Here is a 26,550-nt window from a genome sequence, read left to right on the forward strand (position 1 = left end):
AAATGTAAGAACCTGAAGATTCCCAGTCCACACTTTTAAATTTAACAAGTATCTCAATTACTTGCAAAGTGATCACTTCCAGAACTTTACTGTGTGCCAGGGATGCCCTTCCACCTGTTCAGAGAAATTCTCCCATGCCCAACTGAGAACACAACATGACAATTCATTGTTTTTGTTTCATAAATAGATAAACCAATAATTTATATCATTTTTCTTCCATAAGGCAAGAAGCTACAACAATCATTACTTTATAATAATTTTGATTTTACTAAATTGTTTTTGAAATGAACAATAGGAGATGACAAACCCATGGTTTGCATCAGATACTAACCATTTCCACCTGGAAGGTTTTTTTTCTGTACTTCAACAAAGGCATGAAATAACATTTAAGATTCTAGAGAATGTTATTTTCTTAGTGTTGCTTAAAGTTTATTTTTTTTCCAAATAACAAAAGCATTTTCTAACACAGTTAAAACTTAACCAGTGTGTTTAAACAACAAGTGGATCTAACAGTTTTCCTCTGAGCCTTTGATCTTGATATTGATCATCTTCCTTCACCCATTTCTGTGTCTAAGAAAGGAAGAATATAGTGGGTGCAAATACATTTCTTTGAATCAAAGTTCTATATCATAATAATTTTTCTCTATTACAGATAGAGGTGTTGTTGATATAAAAGTTCCAGATGAGTGTCTACCAGCCCAGAATAAGGGTCCTGAAGGTTTGGATTTTTTTAAAATCAAAATGCTTGTTGGAAGTTTGCTACATCTTTTCTTATTGTTTTTCTTCTAAAGAAAATATCAGTAAAACATTTCAGTCTATGAATGTTAGTTAACTGTGTTCTGTGTTTATAAAACTGTATAAGCTACATTTCATTGGGAGGTTAGAATGCAATATAGAGGGTTGGAGACTGAAGCACATTTTTATCTCACTTTGAATTTTGGATTACAAAATGGCAGATCAGACCATACAATGAGAGTCATAGTCCACTAATCAAATCATCCTTTAAAAATATATATTTTTTTCCTTTCTCACTTACTCTGTTTGCTAAGAGCCAACTAATTCCTAAGTGATGACTTTTGATAAATAAACTCCAGAATGACAAGATTTATCTATGACAAGTATATTCAGCAACCAGGACTCATTAAGCTCTTATTGCCTGTTGTGCCAGAGATGCTGTTCTGACAGTAGCTTCTAAATTCCATGGTAAATTAATTAATATATTGATATAAATGGTCATCTAGATATTTTGCAGCATTTCAAGAAATGGACATTTAACAGAGTAATGGGTGTTCGATTTGCAGTTGACTCTCGTTAATCAAATTGGCTATTGAGTTCTCACTTTAGAACTCTGGTTTTGTTTCTCTTGCTGTACTTCTATTATTTTCTATATGAAAACGGACTTATTTCTAAGTACCATGAGGGGAAGATAATGAATTTGTGTTCTTAATTTGACGTCTTTTGTTAACTTCTGAAACACTTCAAGTTCCGATTCCCAACTCGTGGCTTTAGAAATTGGTCACCTCACATATTTCTTCATCTGGTTATTTTGCTGAGATTGTGTATAGCAATTATTTTTGAAAATAAAGTTAATGTCCATAAACAATGCATTATATATATATATGTGTGTGTGTGTGTGTGTGTGTGTGTGTGTGTGTGTATCTCCAATCTGCTATAGGTAAATTGAGCATTGAAGCCCTCCAATGTTATCACAATTTCTTCAGTTGAGTTGAGTCATTACAGTATAATCAGGAAAATTCAGCCACAATCTTCAGGCATCTTGACTCTTTTAAAGCAAAAAGAATGCCTTCACTTCTTTTCTTCTGCTAAATAAAGACTGGTCAGGAAATAATTCAACTACATATAATTAATTTAGGAGACCTCAATTATATCCTTATGTTCACTGAGTTTTGGTATTCTTGAATAGCATGACAGCAAACCAAAAATGTGTGCGATTCTATGTGCCACAAATTCCCCAGGCTTCAGATTGAAACTCTTAAGTTGTTTTGACTAGGCAACTAACAGCAGTTTAGATAGTTCTGTACAAATTTAGAGATGCAAAGCCATGACTGTATTCCAGCACATTCTTCTTGTCAGAACCATTTAAATCACCATCTTACACAAGTACATATTGAAACTCAACTTTAAGTGTTTTATTTTTATGTACATTTCATTTTGTCCAGAAATAAAATATCTAAATACAGACAGACTGTAATGTTGTATATGTATAGCTTTCAACAATACTTGATCTGAATAAATGCTCTGTACATTAAGTTTGTCTTTTTAATGGAGTTCACAGCTACATTGATAAAATGAATTCCTCATATCCTTTTTTCTTAACCAATAACAAGCAGAGAGACAAGTACAAGTTAATATTAATAAGCAGCTCAAATAACACTTGGTTAAACTATGTACAATACAAACCATTCATACAAATGAAGACTAGGATATTGAATTTGTTACAATATGTGTAGTAAAGATAAGACAGACACTTATAACTTACATGGTGTCTGCCAGGCATTTCCCTTCTTATATAATGATCAGAACTTATTTTAAGCAGTTTTAGCTGGTCTCAACTTCACAAAAGTCCAATGATTGGTGATGAAAGTTGTTATACCAATGTCTGCCCACATGTAAATTCCAAATGTTTGCCCATCTTTACTGAGAACAGGCCCCTTTCATAGAAAAAAGAGCCATCTTGGACCACCTTGAATGTGCCTACTGTATGCTGGAAAAAAGTTACTACATTTTGTTGTGTTTGTAAAATAAAGAATACTGAGCTCTAAAGACACATTTTTCCATTTTAACAAGCAGATACTCCTACAGTAGTATTTACCAGTACAGCTACTCCAAGCAGTAGGAATGCATGAGTGGGGATTATTGATTAGCATGTACTCAAGACTTTAAAAGAGATTTCCATAACAGCGAGTGTTAGAAACATTCTCCGTCTAGTTAATCCTTCTGTTTGATGATAGTTGATCCCTGAACCATTATGAGTCAGACAATGAAAGCCCTCTCAACAGGAATCACGACAGATGCAAGCTGAAATGTGCATGACAGTGTGTTTGTGTACCTCTATATGTGAGAGCATGTCTTCAGGTGTGACTTCAAAACCTGTGATGATTTACAATTATACTGAGGGATGAAGCTGACTGGGCAGAAATTACATCAGATTGTTTTCCACTAGTGTATTTGCAGCCAGTTGACAACAGCAGCAGTGTAGACACATTCCAGGCAACAGATATGACCTTCTTCTTTGAGGTATCAGCCCTGTCATATGACCTTTAATTCCTCAGGCTTTAGTCTCACCCCCATGTTCACCTTCATCCCGAGGGAAAGTAAGGTGTGTCACTGTGGTAGTTGTAGTCAGGGCACACTTTCTGTACCAGTTTATAATCTGTACTATAAAAGGAAATGTAAATACAGATCACCTTAAAGGGCTTGGAGCAGAGCCAGGATACATGACTTTGGGTCTGCTCCTGGTAACAGGTTTTTGAAGGGTCATAATTGCAGAGTGTGTTCTTGGTAGCCTTGTCAACCTTTTCATATTCAATGCGACAATTGAAAGACTTGGAATCTTTGGCATCAATCACAGTTTGTTGTGCCAAGTCAAATTCCACAATTTTTGTAGGGGGTACCAAGCTGACAGATACATTCCCTTGACCAGTTGAATTATGCCTGAAATAAACACTAAATGTTCCATTGCCGTGATCTACAATTTTCCCAGTTATCAACAGGTTCAGCTTCACTGTTTTGATGTTGGAATGAAAATCGCCCCATCCAAACATTTTCTTAAACTTGCCCGTTTTAACAATGGGCCTTCTCTTGGCCCTGGGTCGAGGTTCTTGAAGGTCTGTGGAGTTCCTCAGCCAGTCCCAGAGGTCTTGCTCAGAATAAGGTTCTGGGGTGTCATATCTCAGGTCCAAATCTGTATCATTCTCTTTGCCACGAAAAGTCTGTGACAAGAGTCGGCTGATAGACAAGTCTTTGCCGCTTTCTGTCCATATATGCTTTAGTGTGGATTTGCTGCTTCCTGATTTCAGAAGTTCTGACTTTCCACCATTCGTTAAATTGGCACATGTGACCTGAAAACAGAACAGAAAAATGGCATTTACATCTCTGCATCTGAGAATAACACCGAAAGCATAAATTCAAGCCTTCTCTGAGTCTCAGAATTAAATAATTACACTTTTTTTTTTAAAAGCACCGCATCTGAGAAGAACACCCAAAGCACAGATTCAAGCCCCCTCTCCCAGAGTCTCAGAATTAAATAATTACATTTTAAAAGCACCATCAGCATCTGGCCAATATTTATTAATATGTGATAAAATACTTCTATTTTTGTATAACAATGGAAGAAGGGAGATGTGGGTGGAAAAACTCTAAATATGACCTAAAAATTATATAAAACCACTGGTTAATGGAAGAAAAGGCCACCCAGCATGAATAAAGCAAAGTGAATTCAAATATAAACCACACTAATTACTTCTTAGCACAAAAATCCAAACTTTTGAAATCAAATTTTATAAATCATTATGTTCTTTTTCTATTTCAAAATTACCCTAAGCTTTAAAACTGTATGATTCTCTGGACACAGAGAGGAAGACAGCACACACCAGAGCCTGTTGAAGGGTGGAGAGGTGTGGGGAGGGAACTTAGAGAACGGGTCAATAGGTGCAGCAAAACACCATGGCAAATGTATACTTAGGTAACAAACCTGCATATTCTGCACATGTATCCCATTTTTTAGAAGAAATAAATACAAACTGTGATTCTCAGACATATGTCAACTGATACCCTTTAGACTATTTAGTTATCCATATTACAGTCATATTAGAAAAGTTAGTTTTGCTAAGGGACTCCAGTATATTTTAACTGACCAAAACAATGTTTACTACCACCTATAATAAGCAAGGAATATATAGAATAAGACAATTTTTTACCTTGCAGGGCTTATCATGTGGTCTAGAAAAGGGACTTTTAGTAATTGTCAAGTCTACAGAAACTAAGAACATGAGGTCAATGACTGAGAAGTCACTTCAGGGTGGATTATAAGAATCACATGCAGACACTGTTCTCCTAGGACTCCAAGATTATTTCTTAGGAAAGAATTGTATCTCAAACTGCACAGAGATACAGAAGAACTAGTGACCACAATGACCACATTGGCCTATAGTTAAAGCAGTAACTTCTTATCCTGATGTGGAAGAATCAAGGACAGGAGCTAACATAACTAAAGACCCACAGGAACTAAAATAGCCAATACCAGTAAACCACTCAATATGCGGACTTGCTGTTTTAAGGTACGGCTGTTGAATGGAGTCCCCAGCCACCCATTAAAAAGCCACATTCCACAATAAACTTATATTGCCATGTCCCTGGAGAACCAGGGAGAACCTCGGCAGCTTCATTGGACCCTCCAGTCTCCTTCCAAACTGTTCTTAAAATGAATGGTCATTTCTGGAAAGCTTTTTAGGCCCATTAGGAATTATAGCTGTGTTCCAGAGACACTTCCCTAGACTTAGCTGTGTGGGACTCATGTTAGGATACAAATGTGACCTGAAAATAGCATTTTAGTCAACCACTTGTTGCTGAAAGGATGTGTTCTCAATCTCTGGGGAGCAAGACCATAAATTTTAGAGCCAGACTCCCTGGAATTCCCTCCCAGCTCTGACACTGCCAACCTGTGTGCCCTTGGTCAAGTTACTTAACTTCCCTCTGCCTCTGTTTTCTGAATCTGGAAAATGTAGGCAATATGATATCTACTTCGTAAGTTTGTGAGGATTGAATGAGTTAAAACAGGTAAAACCTTTAGAACAGTGACTAGCATTTGGAGAGGGCTCAATAAATGTAGCTATTATTGTGAATACCAAGCTGATGTTTGAAGATAATTAGAGAAAGAAGCCAAATAACACATATGGAGATCTTGCCTGGGAGAAGTTTTTCCCAGGATTACACAGACAAGTGCTTGGAATGTGGGGGAGGGGGGCAGGGGGAACGGGCTCCCCCAGGGACATGGATGCAGAGAACCTTGGTCATCTAAACTAGAACAAAAGCTCTTAGATCTTGTAATCCTTCTTTTCAAGTCAGGAAGTTGTCTCCTCTTTGCCCTCTTCAAATTGAGGTAATGTGAGTGTAGTTGGACTATTCTTATCACAGAAAGAATACCAGCTGAAGCTGTAATCTTCCTAATAATGCTGAGCTTAAAAACCTTGAAAGTTTGTCTCCATGAAAATTCATTGCATCTGAGATAACAGGCAACTTCATCATGTGTTCATATTCCGTGACAGCAGCCTGAAAAGTCAAAACTGAAACTTTGGGTAGGTAACCAAAAAACTGTCAACTCTTTCAGGCTGCTAGCCTGAGTACAGTTGCATCTGCTGTGATCCCCGAGGCAATGGCAATGGCTTCATGGAAAGATGCAGAGGGTCATTGTGTGCAGAGATGAAGGAAGAATAGATAACACTGACTAATGGAGAATCAGACTCTGGATTATTGTGGGGGCAAGGTCACATCTAAGAGAAACACGGACTAGACTCGTGTATGGAGTCAGTCTTTTTAAAGTGTCAGCTACCCACAAAAAGCAAACACCCTGATGTGGAGTCAAATATGGCTATCAGATGGCCATTACTGGTCTTGAGGAAAATATAGGAAATTGAGATAAGGTTATCTTTGCTGCCAACGTTTTTTTAGTTTTAAGTACTTCCCCTTCACTTTTGCTCAACCCTTGCTTTGGTATCTCTTCTTTCCCCTATGTACCCAAACTCTTTCCTGTTTACAGATTTTCTTCATACCAAAATATTATCCCAGAAATGGACCACATTCAAATAGTAGAAATGACTAATAACAGCAAAATGGTTGCTTTAGCACAAGTAATTTTTAATAAGAATTAAATATTAATTTCTAATAGGATAAAGTTGAGAGGAAAAATATTCCTTGAGAGAAGAGGATTATGTATAGGAATATATAAGTTTTCTTAAGAAAAAAAGCATTAAATTTCCAATCTATCCTGACAATAAAGCCACTCCATTAAGGAAAAAAATATTTACTCTCACATCAAAAGTATAATCCCTAGCAGTTCCAGAGTTAGTATTTTTCATTACGATTATAAAACTAATAAAAACAACTACAGCTTTCCCACTAATTTTCTGAAGGTACTGCATTGCAAAAGATACTATTTTTCTATAACACAGAGTAGCTATAATGTAAAATTTAAAACTAACATTAATCAGTAAAAATAATACATACCTTTGGATTTGGGAGAGTGTGTGTGGTTTAATAAAATCTAATTGATTAAACATCTGAATCTGCACTTGCCTAGTTACATAGGCATTGCCCTTATCACAGTTCCTACATTTATGCCTCAGTATAAAACAAATACATGTGTATCCTCTTCTCTTGTTTTTGCCGGGAATTATCTAGACAGTTTCCCATTGTTTGTGTGGCAAAAAGAATAAATACAGGCATGCATTTGGCAGTGACTTAGTACTTGTATCTCAGCATAAGCACAGGGCTATCCTGAGGTGCTTTTATGATGCACTGGCTAATGAAGCAGTAATGAAATTATCCCAAAGAAGGAGTAGAAGAGGGATTTACAGTTCAATTTACCAGTAGCATAAGGGGAATGAAAGGAAAGCGTGGAAGTAGTGAATATGGTTTCAAGAAGGAAGAATCAATCTATTCAAAAAGATGCTAAGACTCCTCTGACAGGCAAACAAACCTCTGATTTTCAGGTAGAATAGAAATTGTTTAGTTCTAAATTATGTTATCCACAGCTGTAGTAATTATGAGCATGCACTCTGGAGTCAGACTGCCTGAATCCCAGTCCAGGCTCTGATCTTTTAACAGCTGTGTGATGTGGGCAAGTTACTTAACTTGTTTAAGTTTCACTGTTTCTCTCTTCTAGGGAATAGAAGAATAATATCAATCTTCTTCACAGGGCTGTCATGAGGATTAAATAGGGCACTCCATTTAAATTACTAAGGACAGTACCTGGAACACTGTTCAATATTAGTAGCCCTAGCTGTTGTCACCAGATATTTTTACCTCTGAATCTCACTACATAATATTTTATGTAAATTATTAATTTGTAATTGGATTTAAAAGTATAAAGCATTCTTGAAAGAAAATCTCCCTTCAATATAACCACAAACTTAAAGCAAACAATTCAAAACAAAGCATGCTGTGGGGGAAAGCGGGGAGAAGACAATGGGGAGAAAATGAGCATAAAGTTTTAATCAGGTTGAAATAAATTCTAGAGATCTGCTGTACAACATTGTACTTACAGCCAGTACTGTATTTTACAGTTTAAAATTGTAAGAGGGTAGAACTCACATTAAGTGCGTATACCACAATAAAATATTTTTTTAAATTTATATTAAGGATAGCATCGATATATATTGAACTCTAAACAAACATGAATTGAAATGCTGAAAAGGAAAGAAAGCAAGCATATATTTTTGAAAGTGCTGCTGTGACTATCTAAAAAATATGGCAAGTAAAGTAAGTGGTTGAACTCAAGTTAACAAAGGATGAGCATAAATTTAGCTATTAAATAGCTTAGCTTCCAAATGCAATGAATTATTTGCCTTCAGTGATATAATGGGAACGGCTTCAAGTGGTGCTGTCAGGAAGCCTCTCCGGAACATCTCAGTGTGGGTAAAGAATCAAAGCAGGTTTCAGCTGTAATCATCATTAACACTGTCTTAAATATTCCTATTCCCTCAGTCCTTGCTTTTTACTTAGATTAGGAAGGGAGTAGGGCAATGTCTAAAAGAGAATGTAAATCTGGAAAAACCAGGAAGGTTCCTTAGCAAAGTCCCCAGAGCTGTTCAATACTAACAACTCCAATTGCTTTTGTTTTATTTACAAAATAGCTGTATAGTGAGACTACATGAATATTGAGTGGAATAAAGAAATGCAAACATAAATGGCACATGGTCCTGGCTCTCAAGAAGTTTATAGTCTACTGCAGGCATCAATTAAGCCATCACAGTGTGATGCCACCAGCACTATGTGTAACATTCCAGCAGTCATCGTCAAAGTTGAAAGGTAGAGAAGGTATAACAAAAGAGATGATCCTTAGATGTAGCAGATAAAAGAGGCTTGGTAGTCGAACAGCTAGTGCATGGGCCAGAGGAGTTCTCCCAAGAATAAAGAACAGGGCCGGGATGGTAGCTCACGCCTGTAATCCCAGCACTCTGGGAGGCGGAGGCGGGAGGATCAAGAGGTCAAGAAATCGAGATCATCCTGGCCAACATAGTGAAACCCGTCTCTACTAAAAATACAAAAAAAAAAAAAAAAATTAGCTGGGCGTGGTGGCACGCACCTATAGTCCCAGCTACCAGGGAGGCAGAGGCAGGAGAATCGCTTGAATCCGGGAAACGGAAGTTGCAATGGGCCTAGATCACGCCACTGCACTCCAGCTTGGCAACAGCGCAAGACTCTGTCTCGCGGAGGGGAAAAAAAAGCAGACAGTGCAAAAGCACAGAGCAGAGAAAGGACACGTCAAATGTAAGAACAAAAAATAACTTGTTATTTTCTAACTAAAATTTTATATTCATAGACAAACATCTTTCTACTCCACCCAACCCCACCCCCAGTCTCTGGTATCCACATTTTACTGTTTTTATGAGTTCAACTTTTTTACACTCCACATATAAGTGATACCATGCTAAAACAGATTTTAAGCATTCTCACCACATACAAAAAATATGTGAGATAATGCATATGGTAAATAGCTTGATTTAGCCATTCCACTATGTATACATATCTCATAGCCTTATACTGTACACCATAATTATATACAATTTTCACCTGTCAATAAAGAAAGTGGAAAAAAAGAAAATAGCTTCTTACTGCTGAACCCTAGGGAGCATTACTTTAGAGGAGAAATAGAAGAACTTGCCAAAAACGTGTGGAAGATAGGCTAGGGCCAAATTGTAAAGGTGCTGCTAAGGCATTTAAACTTAATCTTACAGGAGATAGGGAGTCACTACATTTCATTTTGTTTTGTTTTTAAGTAGGTCATCCTGGCTTTGGAAGAATCGCTAAGTAGACATTGAAGGGTGGTTTAATAGAGAGAGACCTTGAAGGAAGGGAGACTAGTTAAATAACTAATTGCCAATCCTTCATTTGAAAAAGAAGTGAACCTGAACCAAAGCAGTAGCAGAGAAAATGAGGAAGAAATGACGGATCTAAGAGATAATTCAGAGGTAGGATTAACTCAGCTTGATGATTCTTGGCTAAATAAAAACATGAAAAGGTTGAGAAAGTTTGCTTGCATCCGTAAGGAAAACAGTAGTAACAAGTTGGCTGGAAAATAAAATTAAATCTCATAGAAATATTAGGAGTTTAAGTGCCTGTGGGAAGTCATTCTGGTGATGCCATCCACTAGGAAATTGGGAACAAGGATCTGAAGGTCTGGAGACATGAGAGGGATGGTGATGTTGATTTTGTATTATGAGTAGATGGTATTGTGCAAGTAACATGTAGTAATAAAGAAGTATGCTAAGGATACCTTTTAAAATGTTAGCACTTTGAGGACAGGCAGAAGAGGAGCCAGGTTGATCATCAGAAGTGGTAAGGACTATGGCATAAAGATGATTACAAAAAAAAAAAAAAAACCCTGACAACTTCTAATTAACCCAATTTCAAAAAGGCAAAGCACATGAAATTTTTTCTATAAACATTTTCTATATTATAATGAAAACACCAAATACACTTCCTGAGTATAGTTTTCCCTGTCAAAAGTGGCCAATGCCCACTCCAAGGGAGCTTGCTCTCTAGTTCAATGATACAGTGTGCACAAATTTTATGCGTCTCATTGTTTTAGGAACATTGAGACATAAAGATTCTTAACATAAGTGTATGCATTTAAAAATGTAGGATTCTTTTGAGACTATATAAAAATAGGAGCAAAGACAAGGGTCATTTTCTTCAGTCTTAAACAAAGACCAAGTTTAGATCTAATATCAAAAGAGCATACCTGGGACAGAACCTGAGTTTGGGGCTAAAGCAAAAAAACTACCATCGGATGGTGGAAGTGTGAGCACATGAAGAGTTGCCACACTTTGGCCGGGCGCGGTGGCTCACGCCTGTAATCCCAGCACTTTGGGAGGCCGAGGCGGGCAGATCACGAGGTCAGGAGATCAAGACCATCCTGGCTAACACAGTGAAACCTCATCTCTACTGAAAATACAAAAAAAATTGGCAGGACGTGGTAGCGGGTGCCTGTAGTCCCAGCTACTAGGGAGGCTGAGGCAGGAGAATGGCGTGAACCCGGGAGGCAGAGCTTGCAGTGAGCCGAGATCGCACCACTGCACTCCAGCCTGGACGACAGAGCGAGACTCCGTCTCAAAAAAAAAAAAAAAAAAAAAAAAATGAGTTGCCACACTTTGCTCTAGCTCCTCCTCTACATGTCTTGGGACCATAATTACACACTGCTTGTTCTAATATCATCTCATAACAGGTTTATAGTAATAATGTCAATATGTTATCTTTTAAAACATTGTTGAAAGACACCATTTTGGGGGGAAAAACCACTTCTCGACTTCACTCCCACTTCAACTATTCTGGCCTTACGTGACAAAATGTTTACTTCCTTATATAAACAATCTTCAACTAGAAGTGTCTCCAAACATTTGTATACCTCTTTTTATAAATGAGAAATGAGATGTCTTTTAACTTTTACCAACCTGCATATTTTACTGTTGATCTATTAGTATTCAATATAAATAATCTCAAGATTGCTTTGAAAATTTTATATTTGTTTCACCAAATGTATGAACACAAACAAAAATATTAAGAAAAAACTATTGCTTAAGCAACATTGCTCATCAGTGAATAAGTAACCAACAAACTAGCATTGCTGTATAATTACAACTTCATTTTAGTGGTTTATGGCTACCTATGTTGAATACATGTTGCATAATATTGACTACTCTTGGTTAAGAGCACACTGTATCCCTGACATTGTAATTAGCACTTTACATATGGCATTGCATTACATTTAAACCACACACGTGCACACACTCACTAACTCTGAGGTCAATACCGAAGTCTTCAGCTTGCTGAAGAGATATGGAAACTCAAATAGCGTTTTTCCAAGATAATTACTGGTAAGTTACTTCTTCCTATTCCACAGCATATATCCTTTATTTTTAAAAGTCATTTTAATAATGAAATTTTACTTGACATAAAATATTTTATTTTATTTTAAAATATTTACATAAAATAAATTTAATTTATGCTTATTAAAGCATTAAACATTATAGGAATTTTATAAAATAAAATGTAAAATATTTTCTTCATCATCAACCCCTGATCCCTTGCAATCCCATCCCCCCCACCACAAAGGTAAAACTTGTTCGAATTTTGGTATATATTGTTCCTATTTTCACTCTTTTTCATATATAAATATCTTACATACATGGTATCATATTTTGCAATTAACAAAATACCTTAGAGAAACATCTCTGCTAGCATATTCAGATATATGACCTGTATTTTATTAACTAAACATTTACAATACACATCACCTTTACTTTAAACTTAAGTATAGATAGAATTCTATATTATGAATATGCCATATTTTTACATTTTATATATGTTTTGTGTGATAGATCCTTAATTATTACATTGTTTCATAGCCAGGTTACACAATTACTATTTTAGCCTTGATTCCATTGTTTTCTTTGTTCATTGTTGTTTAAGATATCCCACTCATCTCTCTCTTGTTGAATTTTCATTTTTCTGGGTGTATATATTTGTATGATTACTTTAAAAGAAGTTCATATAGGATAAAATGAGTTGTCCATACCTAAAAGTGTCTTTATTGACCATAGACTTACATGGATATAGTATTCCTTCATCTTTTAATTTGTTTTGCTTTATTTTTCTCTCTGCAAAAATTTTAGAATGTTCTCTATCTCAGGCACTCTGAATCTTACTAGGTGGATTACATGGTGCCCATGTTTTCACTAGACCCTTTTTTAACTAGTTTAGAGAAAGGTAGGCAGCTATTTATAGATGTGTTAGACTCTTTTTCATACAATTATCTCAAGAGTTTAGTTTCCCAAGACTATAGTCTTAAGAATCTTTGAGGGACATTCTTTCTATTTTATGCCATGTGTATCTTGGCAAAAGATACACTCTAGCATAGAGTAAGCACTTAATAAATTTCCTGTATGGTTCATATTCTTAGTTACATCTATTTTAATAGTGAATGTTAATTAACAACATTTTCGGGGAACACATGGCACTCAGAGATTCCTTTCTTACAAATTTAGAGCCTGTATTTTATTGATAATACCCAAAGTGCCTGCATTTTACATAAGCCAGAGGAAAGAAGTTAGTGTTTAAATACATCAAAAATACATTCCTTCCTGTAAATCAAAACAACGGTGATATATCACCTCACACCTGTCAGCATAACTATTATGAAAAGGTCAAACAATAATCAGTGCTGATGATGATGTGGAGAAAGGGAACAGTTGTACACTGTGGATGAGATTATAAGATGGTAGACAGATTATGGAAAACAATATGGAGATTCCGCAAAAAGCTACAAATAGAACTACCATTTGATTCAGCAATCCCACTTCTGAGTTTATATCCAAAGAAAATGAAATCAGGGTCTCAAAAAATCTGCATTTTATGTTCATTGCAGAGTTATTCATAATTGCCAAGATAGGGACCTAAGGATCCATCAAGGGATGAATGGAAAAAGAAGATATGAGTTGTATAATGAATGAGAAATATGCATAATGGATGAGAAAATTATTCAGCCTTAAGAAAGAAGGAAATCCTGTCATTTGTGGCAACAAATGTAGAAGACATTGTGCTAAGTAAAATAAGCCAGATAAGAGAAACAAATACTGCATGATCTCACTTGTATGTGGAATCCAAATAAGTGGAACTCAGAAACAGAGTAGACTGGTATTTGCCAGAGGCTGGGGAATGGAGGAAATTGAAAGATGTTGGTTAAAGGATACAAACGTTTGATTATATGATGAATAAGTTCTGGAGTTCTAATGTACAACATGGTGACTACAGTTATTAACAATATATTCTATACTTGAAATTTCCTAAGAGAGTAGCAAAGTTCTCACTTTATACACACACAAAAATGGTAACTATGTGAGGTAATGGATATTTTAATTAGCTTGGTTGTGGTAATCATTTCACAGTGTATGCATAAATCAAAACATCACATTATAAGACTAAGTATACACAATTTTATTGGTCAATTACATATCAATAAAGCTGAGAATAAATAAATAAATTTAAAGGGAAAAAAAAACAAGCAACAAAGAGGTACATCATTTCCTTCATGCAGAGCAGTACTTCAGGTACCGCAGAGCTGCATTAACAATGGAAAAGCAGGAAAGGAGCTTCATGGCTCTCTCTTAAGCCAGTAGGCTCCAGCCTGTATTACATAGGAACTAAGAGAATGGGCTTTGCAGTCAGAGATCACAGATCTAAATGCAAATTCTGCTACTTCATCACTGTTTACCCCTTAGAGCCACATTTTATCCAATTAAAAAAACTGAGACAATACCTAACTCATTGGGTTTTTGTGAAGACAAAACTAAAACATTTGTATGTAGTGCATGTCATGGGGATAAATACATGCCTGTATTTATTCTTCTTGCCAACCAAACAATGTGAAGCTATCTATATAATTCTGGGTAAAAATCAGAGAAGAGGATATGCATTTATTTCCTTCATTTGTTTTATACTAAGGTATAAATATAGGGGCTACAAATATAAGGCATAAATATAGCGTTATATGCAGTTTGAGCACAACATATGAGATCTATTATGCCAAGTTAGGTTATGAAACCCTCAAGGAGAAAGAAAAATAAGGCTTTCAGAATGTGCACTGCTATTCTATTCTTGTCTTCTGACTGGAAACATTACATCAGCTCAAATAGTCCAAACAAACTGAAGTGGGAATTAGCATAATTCTGACAACTCTGTGGTCATCTTTAGAGGTACAGTCACACACTGCCTGTTGATGTTCAGACAAAGATGGACTGTATATACAATGGTGGTTCCATGAGATTATAATGGAGCTGAAAAATTTCTATCACCTAATGATATCTTGATGATGCTGACCCTGTGTAGACTAGGCTAATATGTGCGCTTGTGTCTTCATTTTTAACAAAAATGTTTAAAAAGCAAAAACTACAAAATAAAAATTTTAAAAATAGAAAAAGTTTATAGAATAAGGATGGAAAGAAAGAAAATATTTTGTACAGCTTTATAGTGTGTTTGTGTTTTAACCTAAGGTTATTACACAATAATCAAAAGTTTTTATAAAGAAAAAAGGTACAGTATGCTAAGGTTATTTTAAAGAAAGAAAAAAGAGAAAAATAGGTGGCTGGCAAGATGACCAAACAGGACCAGCTGTCCAGCCTGCAGCTCGCAGGCGAGATCAATGCAAAAGGTAGATGACTTCTGCATTTCCAGCTGAGGTGCCCAGATCATCTCATTGGGAATGGTTAAGACAGTGTGTGCAGCCCATGGAAGGCAATCAGAAGCAGGACAGGGTGTTGCCTCACCCAGGAAGCACCAGGGGTCGGGGAACTCCCTCCCTTAGTCAAAGGAAGCTGTGAGAGAATGTGCCTTGAAGGATGGTGCACTCTACACTTTTCCCATAGTCTTTGCAATCTGCAGACCAGGAGATTCCCTTGGGTGCCTACACCACCAGGGCCCTGGATTTCAAGCAAAGAACTAGGTAGCCATTTGGGCAGACAAAGAGCTAGCTGCAGGAGTTTTTTTTCATACCCCACTGGCGCCTGGAACTCCAGTGAGATTAAACCGTTCACTCCCCTGGAAAGGGGGATGAAGCCAGGGACCCAAGTGGTCTTGCTCAGTTGATCCCACCCCCAAAGGAGCCCAGCAAGCTATGATCCACTGGCTTGAAATTCTCGCTGCCAGCACAGCAGTCTGAAGTCTACCTGGGATGCTTGAGCTTGGTGGGGGGAGGAGCATCCACCATTACTGAGGCTTGAGTAGGCGATTTTCCCCTCACAGCGTAAACAAAGCTGCTGGGAAGTTCGGACTGGGTGAAGCCCACCACAGCTCAGCAAAGCTACTGTAGCCAATGTGCCTCTCTAGATTCCTTCTCTCTGGGCAGGGCATCTCTGAAAGAAAGGCAACAGCCCCAGTCAGGGGCTTATAGATAAAACTCCCATCTTCCTGAGACAGAACACCTGAGGGAAGTGGTGGCTGTGGGCACAGCTTCGACAGACTTTGAGACAGAGCACCTGAGGGAAGTGGTGGCTGTGGGCACAGCTTCAACAGACTTAAATATTCCTGCCTGCTGGCTCTGAAGAGGGCGGTGGATCTCCCAGCATAGTGCTCAAGCTCTGCTAAGGGACAGAATGCCTCCTCAAGTGGGTCCCTCACCCCTGTACCTCCTGACTGGGAGATACCCCCGAGCAGGGGTTCACAGACACCTCATACAGGAGAGCTCCAGCTGGCATCTGGCAGGTGTCCCTCTGGAACAAAGCTTCCAGAGGAAGGAACAGGCAGCAATCTTTGCTGTTCTGCAGCATCCACTGGTGATACCCAGGCAAACAGTGTCTGGAGTGGACCTCCAGCAAACTCCAGCAGACCTGCAGCAGAGGGGGCCTGACTGTTAGAAGGAAAACTAACAGAAAGGAATAGCATCAACCTCAACAAAAAGGACATCCACAAAGAAACCCCATCTGAAGGTCACCGACGTCAAAGACCAAAGGTAGATAAATCCACAAAGATGAGGAAAAACCAGTGCAAAAGGCTGAAATTCCAAAATCCAGAATGCCTCTTCTCCTCCAAAGGATGACAATTCCTCGCCAGCAAGGGAACAAAACTGGACGGAGAATGAGTTTGACAAATGGACTGAAGTAGACTTCAGAAGGTAGGTAATAATAAACTCCCACAAGCTAAAGGAACATATTGTAACTCAATGCAAGGAAGCTAAGAACCTTGAAAAAAGGTTGGATGAATTGCTAACTAGAATAACCAGTTTAGAGAAGAACATAAATGACCTGATGGAGCTGAAAAACACAGCATGAGAACTTCGTGAAACATACACAAGTATCAGTAGCCGATTCAATCAAGTGGAAGAAAGGATATCAGAGACTGAAGATCAACTTAATGAAATAAAGTATGAAGACAAGATTAGAGAATAAAGAACGAAAAGGAATGAACAAAGCCTCCAAGAAATATGGGAACATGTGAAAAAACCAAACCTACCTTTGATTGGTGTACCTGAAAGTGACAGGGAGAATGAAACCAAGTTGGAAAACACTCTTCAGGATATTATCCAGAAGAACTTCCCCAACCTAGCAAGACAGGTCAACATTCAAATCCACGAAATACAGAGAATGTCACAAAGGTACTTCTTGAGAAGAGCAACCCCAAGACACATAATTGTCAGATTCACCAAGGTTGAAATGAAGGAGAAAATGTTAAGGGCAGCCAGAGAGAAAGGTCGAGTTACCCACAAAGGGAAGCCCATCAGACTAACAGTGGATCTCTCTGCAGAAACCCTGCAAGACACAAGAGACTGGGGGTCAATATTTAACATTCTTAAAGAAAATAATTTTCAACCCAGAATTTCATATCCAGCCAAACTAAGCTTCATAAGTGAAGGAGAAATAAAAATCCTTTACAGACAAGCAAATGCTGAGAAATTTTGTCACCACCAGGCCTACCTTACAAGAGTTCCTGAAGGAAGCACTAAATATGGAAAAGAAAAACCAGTAACAGCCATTGCAAAAACATACCATATTGTAAAGGCCATTGACACTATGAAGAAACTGCATCAACTAATGGGCAAAATAACCAGCTAGCATCATAATGACATGATCAAATTCATACATAACAATACTAACTTTAAATGTAAATGGGCTTAATGCCCCAATTAAAAGACACAGACTGGCAAATTGGAAAGAGTCAAGATTTATCAGTCTGCTGTACTCAGGAGACCCATCTGACATGCAAAGACACACACGGGCTCAAAATAAAGGGATAGAGGAATATTTACCAAGCAAATGGAAAGCAAAAACAAAAAGGTAGGGGTTGCAATCCTAGTCTCTGAGAAAACAGACTTCAAATAAAGACGAAAAAAGACAAAGAAGGGCATTATATAATGGTAAAGGCATCAATGCAACAAGAAGAGCTAAATATCCTAAATATATATGCACCCAATACAGGAGCACCCAGATTCATAAAGCAAATTCTTAGAGACCTACAAAGAGACTTAGACTTCCACACAAATGTGGGAGACTTTAACACCGCACTATCAATATTAGACAGATCAAGGAGACAGAAAATTAACAAGGATATTCAGTATTTGAACTCAGCTCTGGACTAAGAGGACCTAATAGGCATTTACAGAACTCTCCACCCCAAATCAACAGAATATACCTTCTTCTTAGCACCACATCACACTTATTCTAGAATTGATCACATAATTGAAAGTAAAACACTCCTCAGCAAATGCAAAAGAACAGAAATCATAACAGTCTCTCAGGCCACAGTGCAAACAAATTAGAACTCAAGATTTAAGAAACTCACTCAAAACTGCACAACTACATGGAAACTGAACAACCTGCTCCTGAATGACGACTGGGTAAATAATGAAATTAAGGAAGAAATAAATAAGTTATTTGAAACCAGTGAGAACAAAGACATAACATACCACAATCTCTGGGATACAGCTAAAGCAGTGTGTAGAGGGAAATTTATAGCACTAAATGCCCACAGGAGAAAGCAGGAAAGATCTAAAATCAACACCCTGACATCACAATTAGACAAACTAGAGAAGCAAGAGCAAACAAATTCAAAAACTAGCAGAAGACAAGAAATAACTAAGAGCAGAGAAGAACTGAAGGAGATAGAGACATGAAAAATCCTTCAAAAACAAAAAAAAATCAATAAATCCAGGAGTTGTTTTTTGAAAAGATCAACAAAACACATGACTAGGCAGATAAATAAAGAAGAAAAGAGAGAAAAATCAAATAGATACAGTAAAAAAATGATAAAGGGGATATCACCACTGGTCCCATAGAAATACAAACTACCATTAGAGAATACTATAAACACCTCTACACAAATAAACTAGAAGATCTAGAAAAAAAGGATAAATTCCTGGACACATACACCCTCCCAAGACTAAACAAGGAAGAAATTGAATCCCTGAATAGACCAATAACGAGTTCTGAAATTGAGGCAGTAATTAATAGCCTACCAACACAGAACCAGATGGATTAGCAGCCGAATTCTACCGAGGTACGAACAGGAGCTGGTACCATTCCTTCTGAAATGATTCCAAACAATAGAAAAAGAGCCTCAATTAAAATGCCCCCAAAAAAGTTTGGGGCATTTAACTCATTTTATGAGGCCAGCATCATCCTGATACCAAAACCTGGGAGAGACACAATAAAAAAAGAAAATTTTAGGCCAATATCCCTGATGAACATCGATGCAAAAATCCCCAATAAAATACTGGCAAACTGAATCCAGCAGTACATCCAAAGCTTATCCACCATGATCAAGTTGACTTCATCCCTGGCATGCAAGGCTGGTTCAACATACACAAATCAATAAACATAATACATTATATAAACGTAACCAATGACAAAAACCACATGATTATCTCAATAGATGCACAAGGCCTTCAATAAAACTCAACACCCCTTCATGCTAGAAATTCTCAATAAACTAGGTATTGATGGAACATATCTCAAAATAATAAGAACTATTTATGACAAACCCACAATCAATGTCATACTGAATGGGCAAAAGCTGGAAGCATTCCCTTTGAAAACCAGCACAAGACAAGGATGTCCTCTCTCACCACTCCTATTCAACATAGTTTTGGAAGTTCTGGCCAGGGCGATCAGGCAAGAGAAAGAAATAAAGAAAACTCAAATAGGAAGAGAGGAAGTCAAATTGTCTCTGTTTGCAGATGACATGATTGTATATTTAGAAAATCCCATGGTCTCAGCCCAAAATCTCCTAAAACTGATAAGCAACTTCAGCAAAGTATCAGGATACAAAATCAATGTGCAAAAATCACGAGCATTCTTATACACCAATAATAGAGAGCCAAATCATGAATGAACTCCCATTCACAATTGCTATAAAGAGAATAAAATACCTAGAAATACAACTTATAAGGGATGTGAAGGACCTCTTCAAGGAGAACTACAAAGAGACTTAGACTGCCACACAAAAGTGGGAGACTTTAACACCCCACTATCAATATTAGACAGATCAAAGAGACAGAAAATTAAAAGGATATTCAGGGCTTGAACTCAACTCTGGACCAAGAGGACCTAATAAGCATTTACAGAACTCTCTACCTCAAATCAACAGAATAAACATTCTTCTCAGCACCATATCACACTTATTCTAAAACTGACCACATAATTGAAAGTAAAACATTCCTCAGCAAATGCTGAGGAAATCATAACAAACCACTGCTCACGGAAATAAGAGAGGACAAAATAAATGGAAAAATCATTCCATGCTTATGGATAGGAAGAATCAAGATCGTAAAAATGGCCATACTGCCCTAAGTAATTTATAGATTCAGTGCTATCCCCATCAAGCTACCATTGACTTTCTTCATAGAATTAGAAAAAAACTACATTAAATTTCATATAGAACCAAGAAAGAGCCCCTATAGCCAAGACAATCCTAAGCAATAAGAACAAAGCTGGAGACATCCTGCTACCTGACTTCAAACTATACTACAAGGATACAGTCTCCAAAATAGCATGGTACTGGTACCAAAACAGTTATATAAACCAATGGAACAGAACAGAGGCCTCAGAAATAATGCCACACATCTACAACCATCTGATCTTTGACAAACCTGACCAAAACAAGCAATGGGGAAAGGATTTCCTATTTAATAAATGGTGTTGGGAAAACCGGCTAGTCATATGGAGAAAACTGAAACTGGACCTGTTCCTTATACCTTATACAAAAATTAACTCAAAATTTGATTAAAGACTTAAACTAAGATCTAAAACCATAAAAACCCTAGAATACTTAGGCAATACCATTCAGGACATAGGCATGGGCAAAGACTTCATGACTAAAGCACTAAAAGCAAAGGCAACAAAAGCCAAAATTGACAAATGGGATCTAATTAAACTAAAGTGCTTCTGCACCGTAAAAGAAACTATCATCAGAGTGAACAGGCAACCTACAGAATGGTAGGAAAAAAATGAAATACATCCATCTGACAAAGGGCTAATATCCAGAATCTACAAATAACTTAAACAAATTTACAAGAAAAAAACAACTCCACCAAAAAGTGGGCAAAGGATATGAACAGACACTTCTCAAAAGAAGACATTTATGTGGCCGACAAACATGTAAAAAAAAAAAAAAAAAGGCTTATCACTGGTCATTGGAGAAATGCAAATTAAAAACCACAATAAAAATTTTAAAAGTCAGGAAACAACAGATGCTGGAGAGGATGTGGAGAAATAGAAATGCTTTTACAGTGTTGGTGGGAGTGTAAATTAGTTCAACCATTGTGGAAGACAGTGTGGCGATTCCTCAAGGATCTAGAACCAGAAATACTATTTGATCCAGCAATCCCATTATTGGGTGTGTATATATATCCAATGGAGTATAAATCATTCTACTACAAAGACACATGCATGCATATGTTTATTGCAGCACTATTCACAATAGCAAAGACTTGGAACCAACAGAAATGCCCATCAATGATAGACTGGATAAAGAAAATATGGAACATACACACCATGGCATACTATGCAGCTATAAAAAAGGATGAGTTCACGTCCTTTGCAGGGACATGGATGAAGCTGGAAACCATCATTCTCAGCAAACTAACACAGGAACAGAAAACCAAACACCACACCAAACATCGCTCATAAGTGGGAGTTGAACAATGAAAACACATGGACACAGGGAGGGGCATATTATACACTGGGGCCTGTCGGGAAGTTGGAGGCTAGGGGAGGGATAGCATTAGGAGAAATACTTAATGTAGATAACGGGTTGATGAGTACAGCAAACCACCATGGCAAGTGTATACCTATGTAACAAACCTGCATGCTCTGCACATGTATCCCAGAACTTAAAGTATAATTTTTTTAAAAAAAGAAAAATTAAAAAAAATTATGTTTCATGTAGCCCAAGGGTACAGTCCTTATAAAGTCTACAGTAGTACAGAGTGGTATCCTAGGCCTTCACATTTCCTCACCACTAACTGATTCACCACTAACCAAGAGACAATAACCCAGAAAAAAAAATAGCTCATATTTTATATTACATTATTTTAAAAGTTATAAGGAGTATCTCATCTAAGGACCCATGGGTACATGGTCATAATAATGAACAAAACATTTAAAATAACATATTGAAAGACTATTTCTTTGCTAAAACAGACACTTCAGCATCACTTTTGTATTACCCATAAAACGATTCGAGTTTGTCAGTAAATCCACATGCCTTTCAGGAAGAGAGAAATGTTCTATATGTAGAAATTGCTTCTTTCTATCTGAATTAGTGGTCAATATAAATGATTTTTCCATAACAAGGCTATTATATGAATGGTCATAGACAAATTTTTAGCTTCTTAAAGTCAAGTGCAACTCTGTCTAGAATGAAACAAACGAGGAAGGATTGACTTACCTTCCAGCCATATTTTCAGAGTAGTATAGGTAAGACATTTGTACCTATTAGACATTGGTATTCATAACATACTTACAGATGTTCTCATATACAACTGTGGTGTATAAAAACATACTTTGTAGCAATAACACAGCTTATCCAATAGAAGTCCAAATTCCTAAGGAAATAATGACTTTGATATTTTTGATACAATATGCCTACATTAACACCCTCTGATTATCCAGAGTTTCATCTGGAAGCCTTTTGTTAGAAGGAAGCATTATATAAATTAAGTAATGGAGATTAGTTGCCAAGGAATAACATTCCTGTGTCATTTAGGTCTTAGATTGATTCAAAAACTCTTCTAGTGTCTTTTCCTGATCAGAGTATTGTGCATGGACAGTGCTCAGAGCTTCCCAGGCGCTGAGTGGCCAATGGCAGTCAACTCAGAAATAGAAAAAAAAGGTAAAATCCTGGAAATAGAGCCTCTCTACACTCCTGTAGAAGTCCTGGAAATCTCCAACTCTCTGAAGCAGAGCAAATCCAGTGTTCTATTGTGGCATTATCTAAGAAAAAATAAAATCTAGTAGATAGAATGGACCTCTCACCCTTTCAATAAAGGTGGGTGATGCTGGAGTTTGAATTACATAAAGAATTTTTTACATTAAGTAAATAAATATTTTTGGTGAATCATGCCTTGGCCAGAACAAAAAGTGGTAAAAACACATCCAACTTAGAGTACCAGGCCCTACAATGGATTTTTTTTTTTTTTTTTTTTTTTTTTTTTTTTTTTTTTTTTTTTTTTTGAGACAGACTTTCACTCTGTTGCCCAGGCCGGAGTGCAGTGGCAGGATCTCAGCTGACTGCAACCTCCACCCACCTCCCAGGTTCAAGCCATCCTCATGCATCAACCTCCTGGGTAGCTGGGACTACAGGCACCCGCCATCACACCCGGCTAACTTTTGTATTTTTAGTAGAGACAGTGTTTTGCCATGTTGCCCAGGTTGGTCTCGAACTCCTGGTCTCAAGTGATTCGCCTGTCTTGGCATCCCAAAGTACTGGGATTACAGGTGTGAGTCACCACGCCTGTACTACAATGGGTTCTAGCCATAGCTCAGGGAAGACATAACTCATACACTGAGAACATCAACCACCACTATTTCTAGAACAAAACTATTCCCTTGAGAATTCTTTTTAAAAGCTCTTCCCTAAGAAGATAACATTCCTTGACCTTCTGTTTCTCCCTTGCAAGATTCCTAGCGCTGGATTACTATACTCTGCCCTCTGCAGACCTCTTAACCCGTTACTGTCAGATTTGGAATCAGATGCTGCTGCTGTCCACAAGCCTGGGCTAGATTTTGCTTTGGTCTTGCATCACCCTTTTCTTCAACTCCCAGGTTCTTAAAGCATGGTGTGTGAAATCTCATACTAAAGAGACATGTGCTGATGAAAAAAGATGTTTAGCCAGGGAGATCTCATAAATAAGCAAAAAGATGGCCTCTGGATTTAGATTCTGTTAAGAAAAGTTAATCAGACATAAAACTGAGTGGTGCTCCTGGGGTTAAAAGAAAAAATATCCCTTGGTAACAAAAGGAGCCAAGTCTTAAGTAAACAGTTCCATTAAATCAAAGAAGGGTATTCACACAAATATCATAAGATGAAATAGGTCATAGAGAGAATAAGGCAGACATAACCTCAAAATGACTGGAGATGCTGTAAGTCACAATAGAGAAGTTGAATGAAAATTTGTATATATCAAAGCTCAGAAATTCCCTCAACCCTCTTTTAATGTAGCTTAAAATGGCTTACTCATTATTAGTAGTTTGTTTTACCTTGAGCACTGTGGATAGAAGGCATCATAGGCAAACTGAGAGAACAGGTTGTTGGGGAAGACTTTCCTCTCCTAGTATGTCCCTAAACTCACTGACTTCAAATACTGAGAGGTATTTTAATTACCCTTTTCAAAGAACTGGGTAACATTCCAGCTGCCGCTAGAGGGCACAGCTAGGACATATGACAGCTGCCTCTATTCATGGTGCTGAAAGACAGGATTGTGTCACTAAGGGTCCCAGGTCTCTTTGAAAAAAGATGGACCAGCAACTTTTATAGTAACTGCTGGCTGAGGCACTCTGTGGGAGCCACCTATTCTGTGAGCTTTAGTGACCAGGAAGGAGCAGCTGTTGTTCAAGGAACTACTACCAAAAGCCATCATCCACTAAAGAAGTTATTGTGGGCCCTATTCCTGATAGAAAGGATGTTCAAAGATAAGATACACTTACCTTTTTATTTATTTATTTATTTATTTATTTATTTATTTATTTATTTATTATTTGGTTGCTTACTCATTGGAAAGCAGTTTTAGTCAATGCAACATGTGTCTATATCTCTAGCTTCATGTTAGCTACTTTTCCCTTTAGTCTCAGGATTTTTGCACATCGAACTTTTTCATGTGCTCTCTTTATTCCAACTTTAGAACCTGTGTATAAGCTGCTTCCCCTTCCTGGAATCCTTTATACCCATTCCCATTAGCTAAGCTAACTCTGCATTATCTAGCTCACCATAAACTTCATTTCTACAGCAGTCATTGATTCACTCATAGCACCCTATACAAATCCTTCATAAATATTATATATCTGGCAGAGATAAAGGTGTTTGTATTGTAATCCTTTGTGGAGGTTTTGTGTAATTCTGTAAACATGCACAGTGACACAGGAAAAAAGGTGGCATTCTTCTTGGAAAATACAAGTGACTACTACAGGCCATTATAACCAAAAATGTTGTATCAAAAATCCCCAAGTAAATGTATTTTTACTTAAGACAAAACTGAATAAGAGCAAAATACCTAGATGAGCATAAAACTATATTTTGGGTGGTTGACAAACATTAGGAAAACTTAATAAAATAGTGAGTATGGTCTCTTCAGTGGCAAGAAAGTTAGCCTCATCTTCTACATTTTCTTCCTTGAATTTCTGGAAATTTGATCCTAATGTGGTATTGAAAAGAATACTGATAGAATTGAAGCAGAGAACAAGAGCCTGCCAAACTTTCTGCGAGCATTTTCTTTGCACTACTCAAGTGGACATTTGTGTTGACAAATAGTAATTGCTTTGAAACAGGCAGTTAGACACGTGTTAGGCTATTTGTTTGCATAAATGCCTATTTGCTTGGGAAGTGCAGTGGAGTTTTCAAAATGTGAAGCAAACACAATTTTATGGGTATGTTTGCAACAGTTTAAAATAGAGCTGTAAAAGTGTTCATTAACAGCACAAATTAAAATGATATTAAAATGTGAGTATTGAAGGCCTTTTTGGCTTCACTCTACAGTTGATAAAGTGTAAATAAACACAGTTTGACTGTGACATTTTTGCTCTGTGGCTGTGTCATGAAAATCCATGACTGTTGAGAGTTACAATCACTAAACATCTGAGGCTGGAAGGGGCCATTGAACATATTTTATAACTTGGAAAGCTGAGCTCCGTAGAGCTAAAGTGACTCACAAAAGGCTGTCAAGATGGTTAGGAGCAGAGCCAAAATTGTGATGAAGGTTCCTTAGCATCCAGCCCACTCCTCTTGCATTCCAAGATTTTCCTTTATTGAGAGCTTGTACTTAATGTCTTCTGCAGAGCTTTTGGAGCTTCAAAGCTCCAGAAATCAAATCACTTCAAAACAAGAAACTTGCTTAACTTTGCTGAAAAGTTTTAATTTTGTGAAAGGAAGCAATACTAGAAAATTGGCATCATTTGCAAACCCTAAAAAAGAGGCATTAACCTAGTCCATTGCAATTACACCTCGGGGTCTCTTGGGTTGACTTTGGACACAAACTTGTGCACAGACCTTCCCAGGCTTTCATCTGAACAGTGACGGCTGTGAGGAAGGAGAGAATTGTAATGACAGAAC

General features: G+C 37.3%; 1 protein-coding gene across 1 annotated transcript in view; it reads right to left on the minus strand.

Annotated features, from left to right (window-relative positions):
• Window positions 1-272: 272 nt before the first annotated feature.
• Window positions 273-26,550, minus strand: part of NXPH1 (neurexophilin 1) — a 318,872-nt gene continuing 292,594 nt past the window's right edge. The window contains exon 3 of the mRNA XM_007982046.3: window positions 273-4,082. Coding sequence (XP_007980237.1) covers window positions 3,321-4,082 — 762 coding nt within the window. The 3' untranslated portion in view covers window positions 273-3,320. The remainder of the gene's footprint in view (window positions 4,083-26,550) is intronic.

The sequence above is a fragment of the Chlorocebus sabaeus genome, chromosome 21 (genome assembly GCF_047675955.1).
Source record: "Chlorocebus sabaeus isolate Y175 chromosome 21, mChlSab1.0.hap1, whole genome shotgun sequence".
Lineage (NCBI taxonomy): Eukaryota > Metazoa > Chordata > Mammalia > Primates > Cercopithecidae > Chlorocebus > Chlorocebus sabaeus.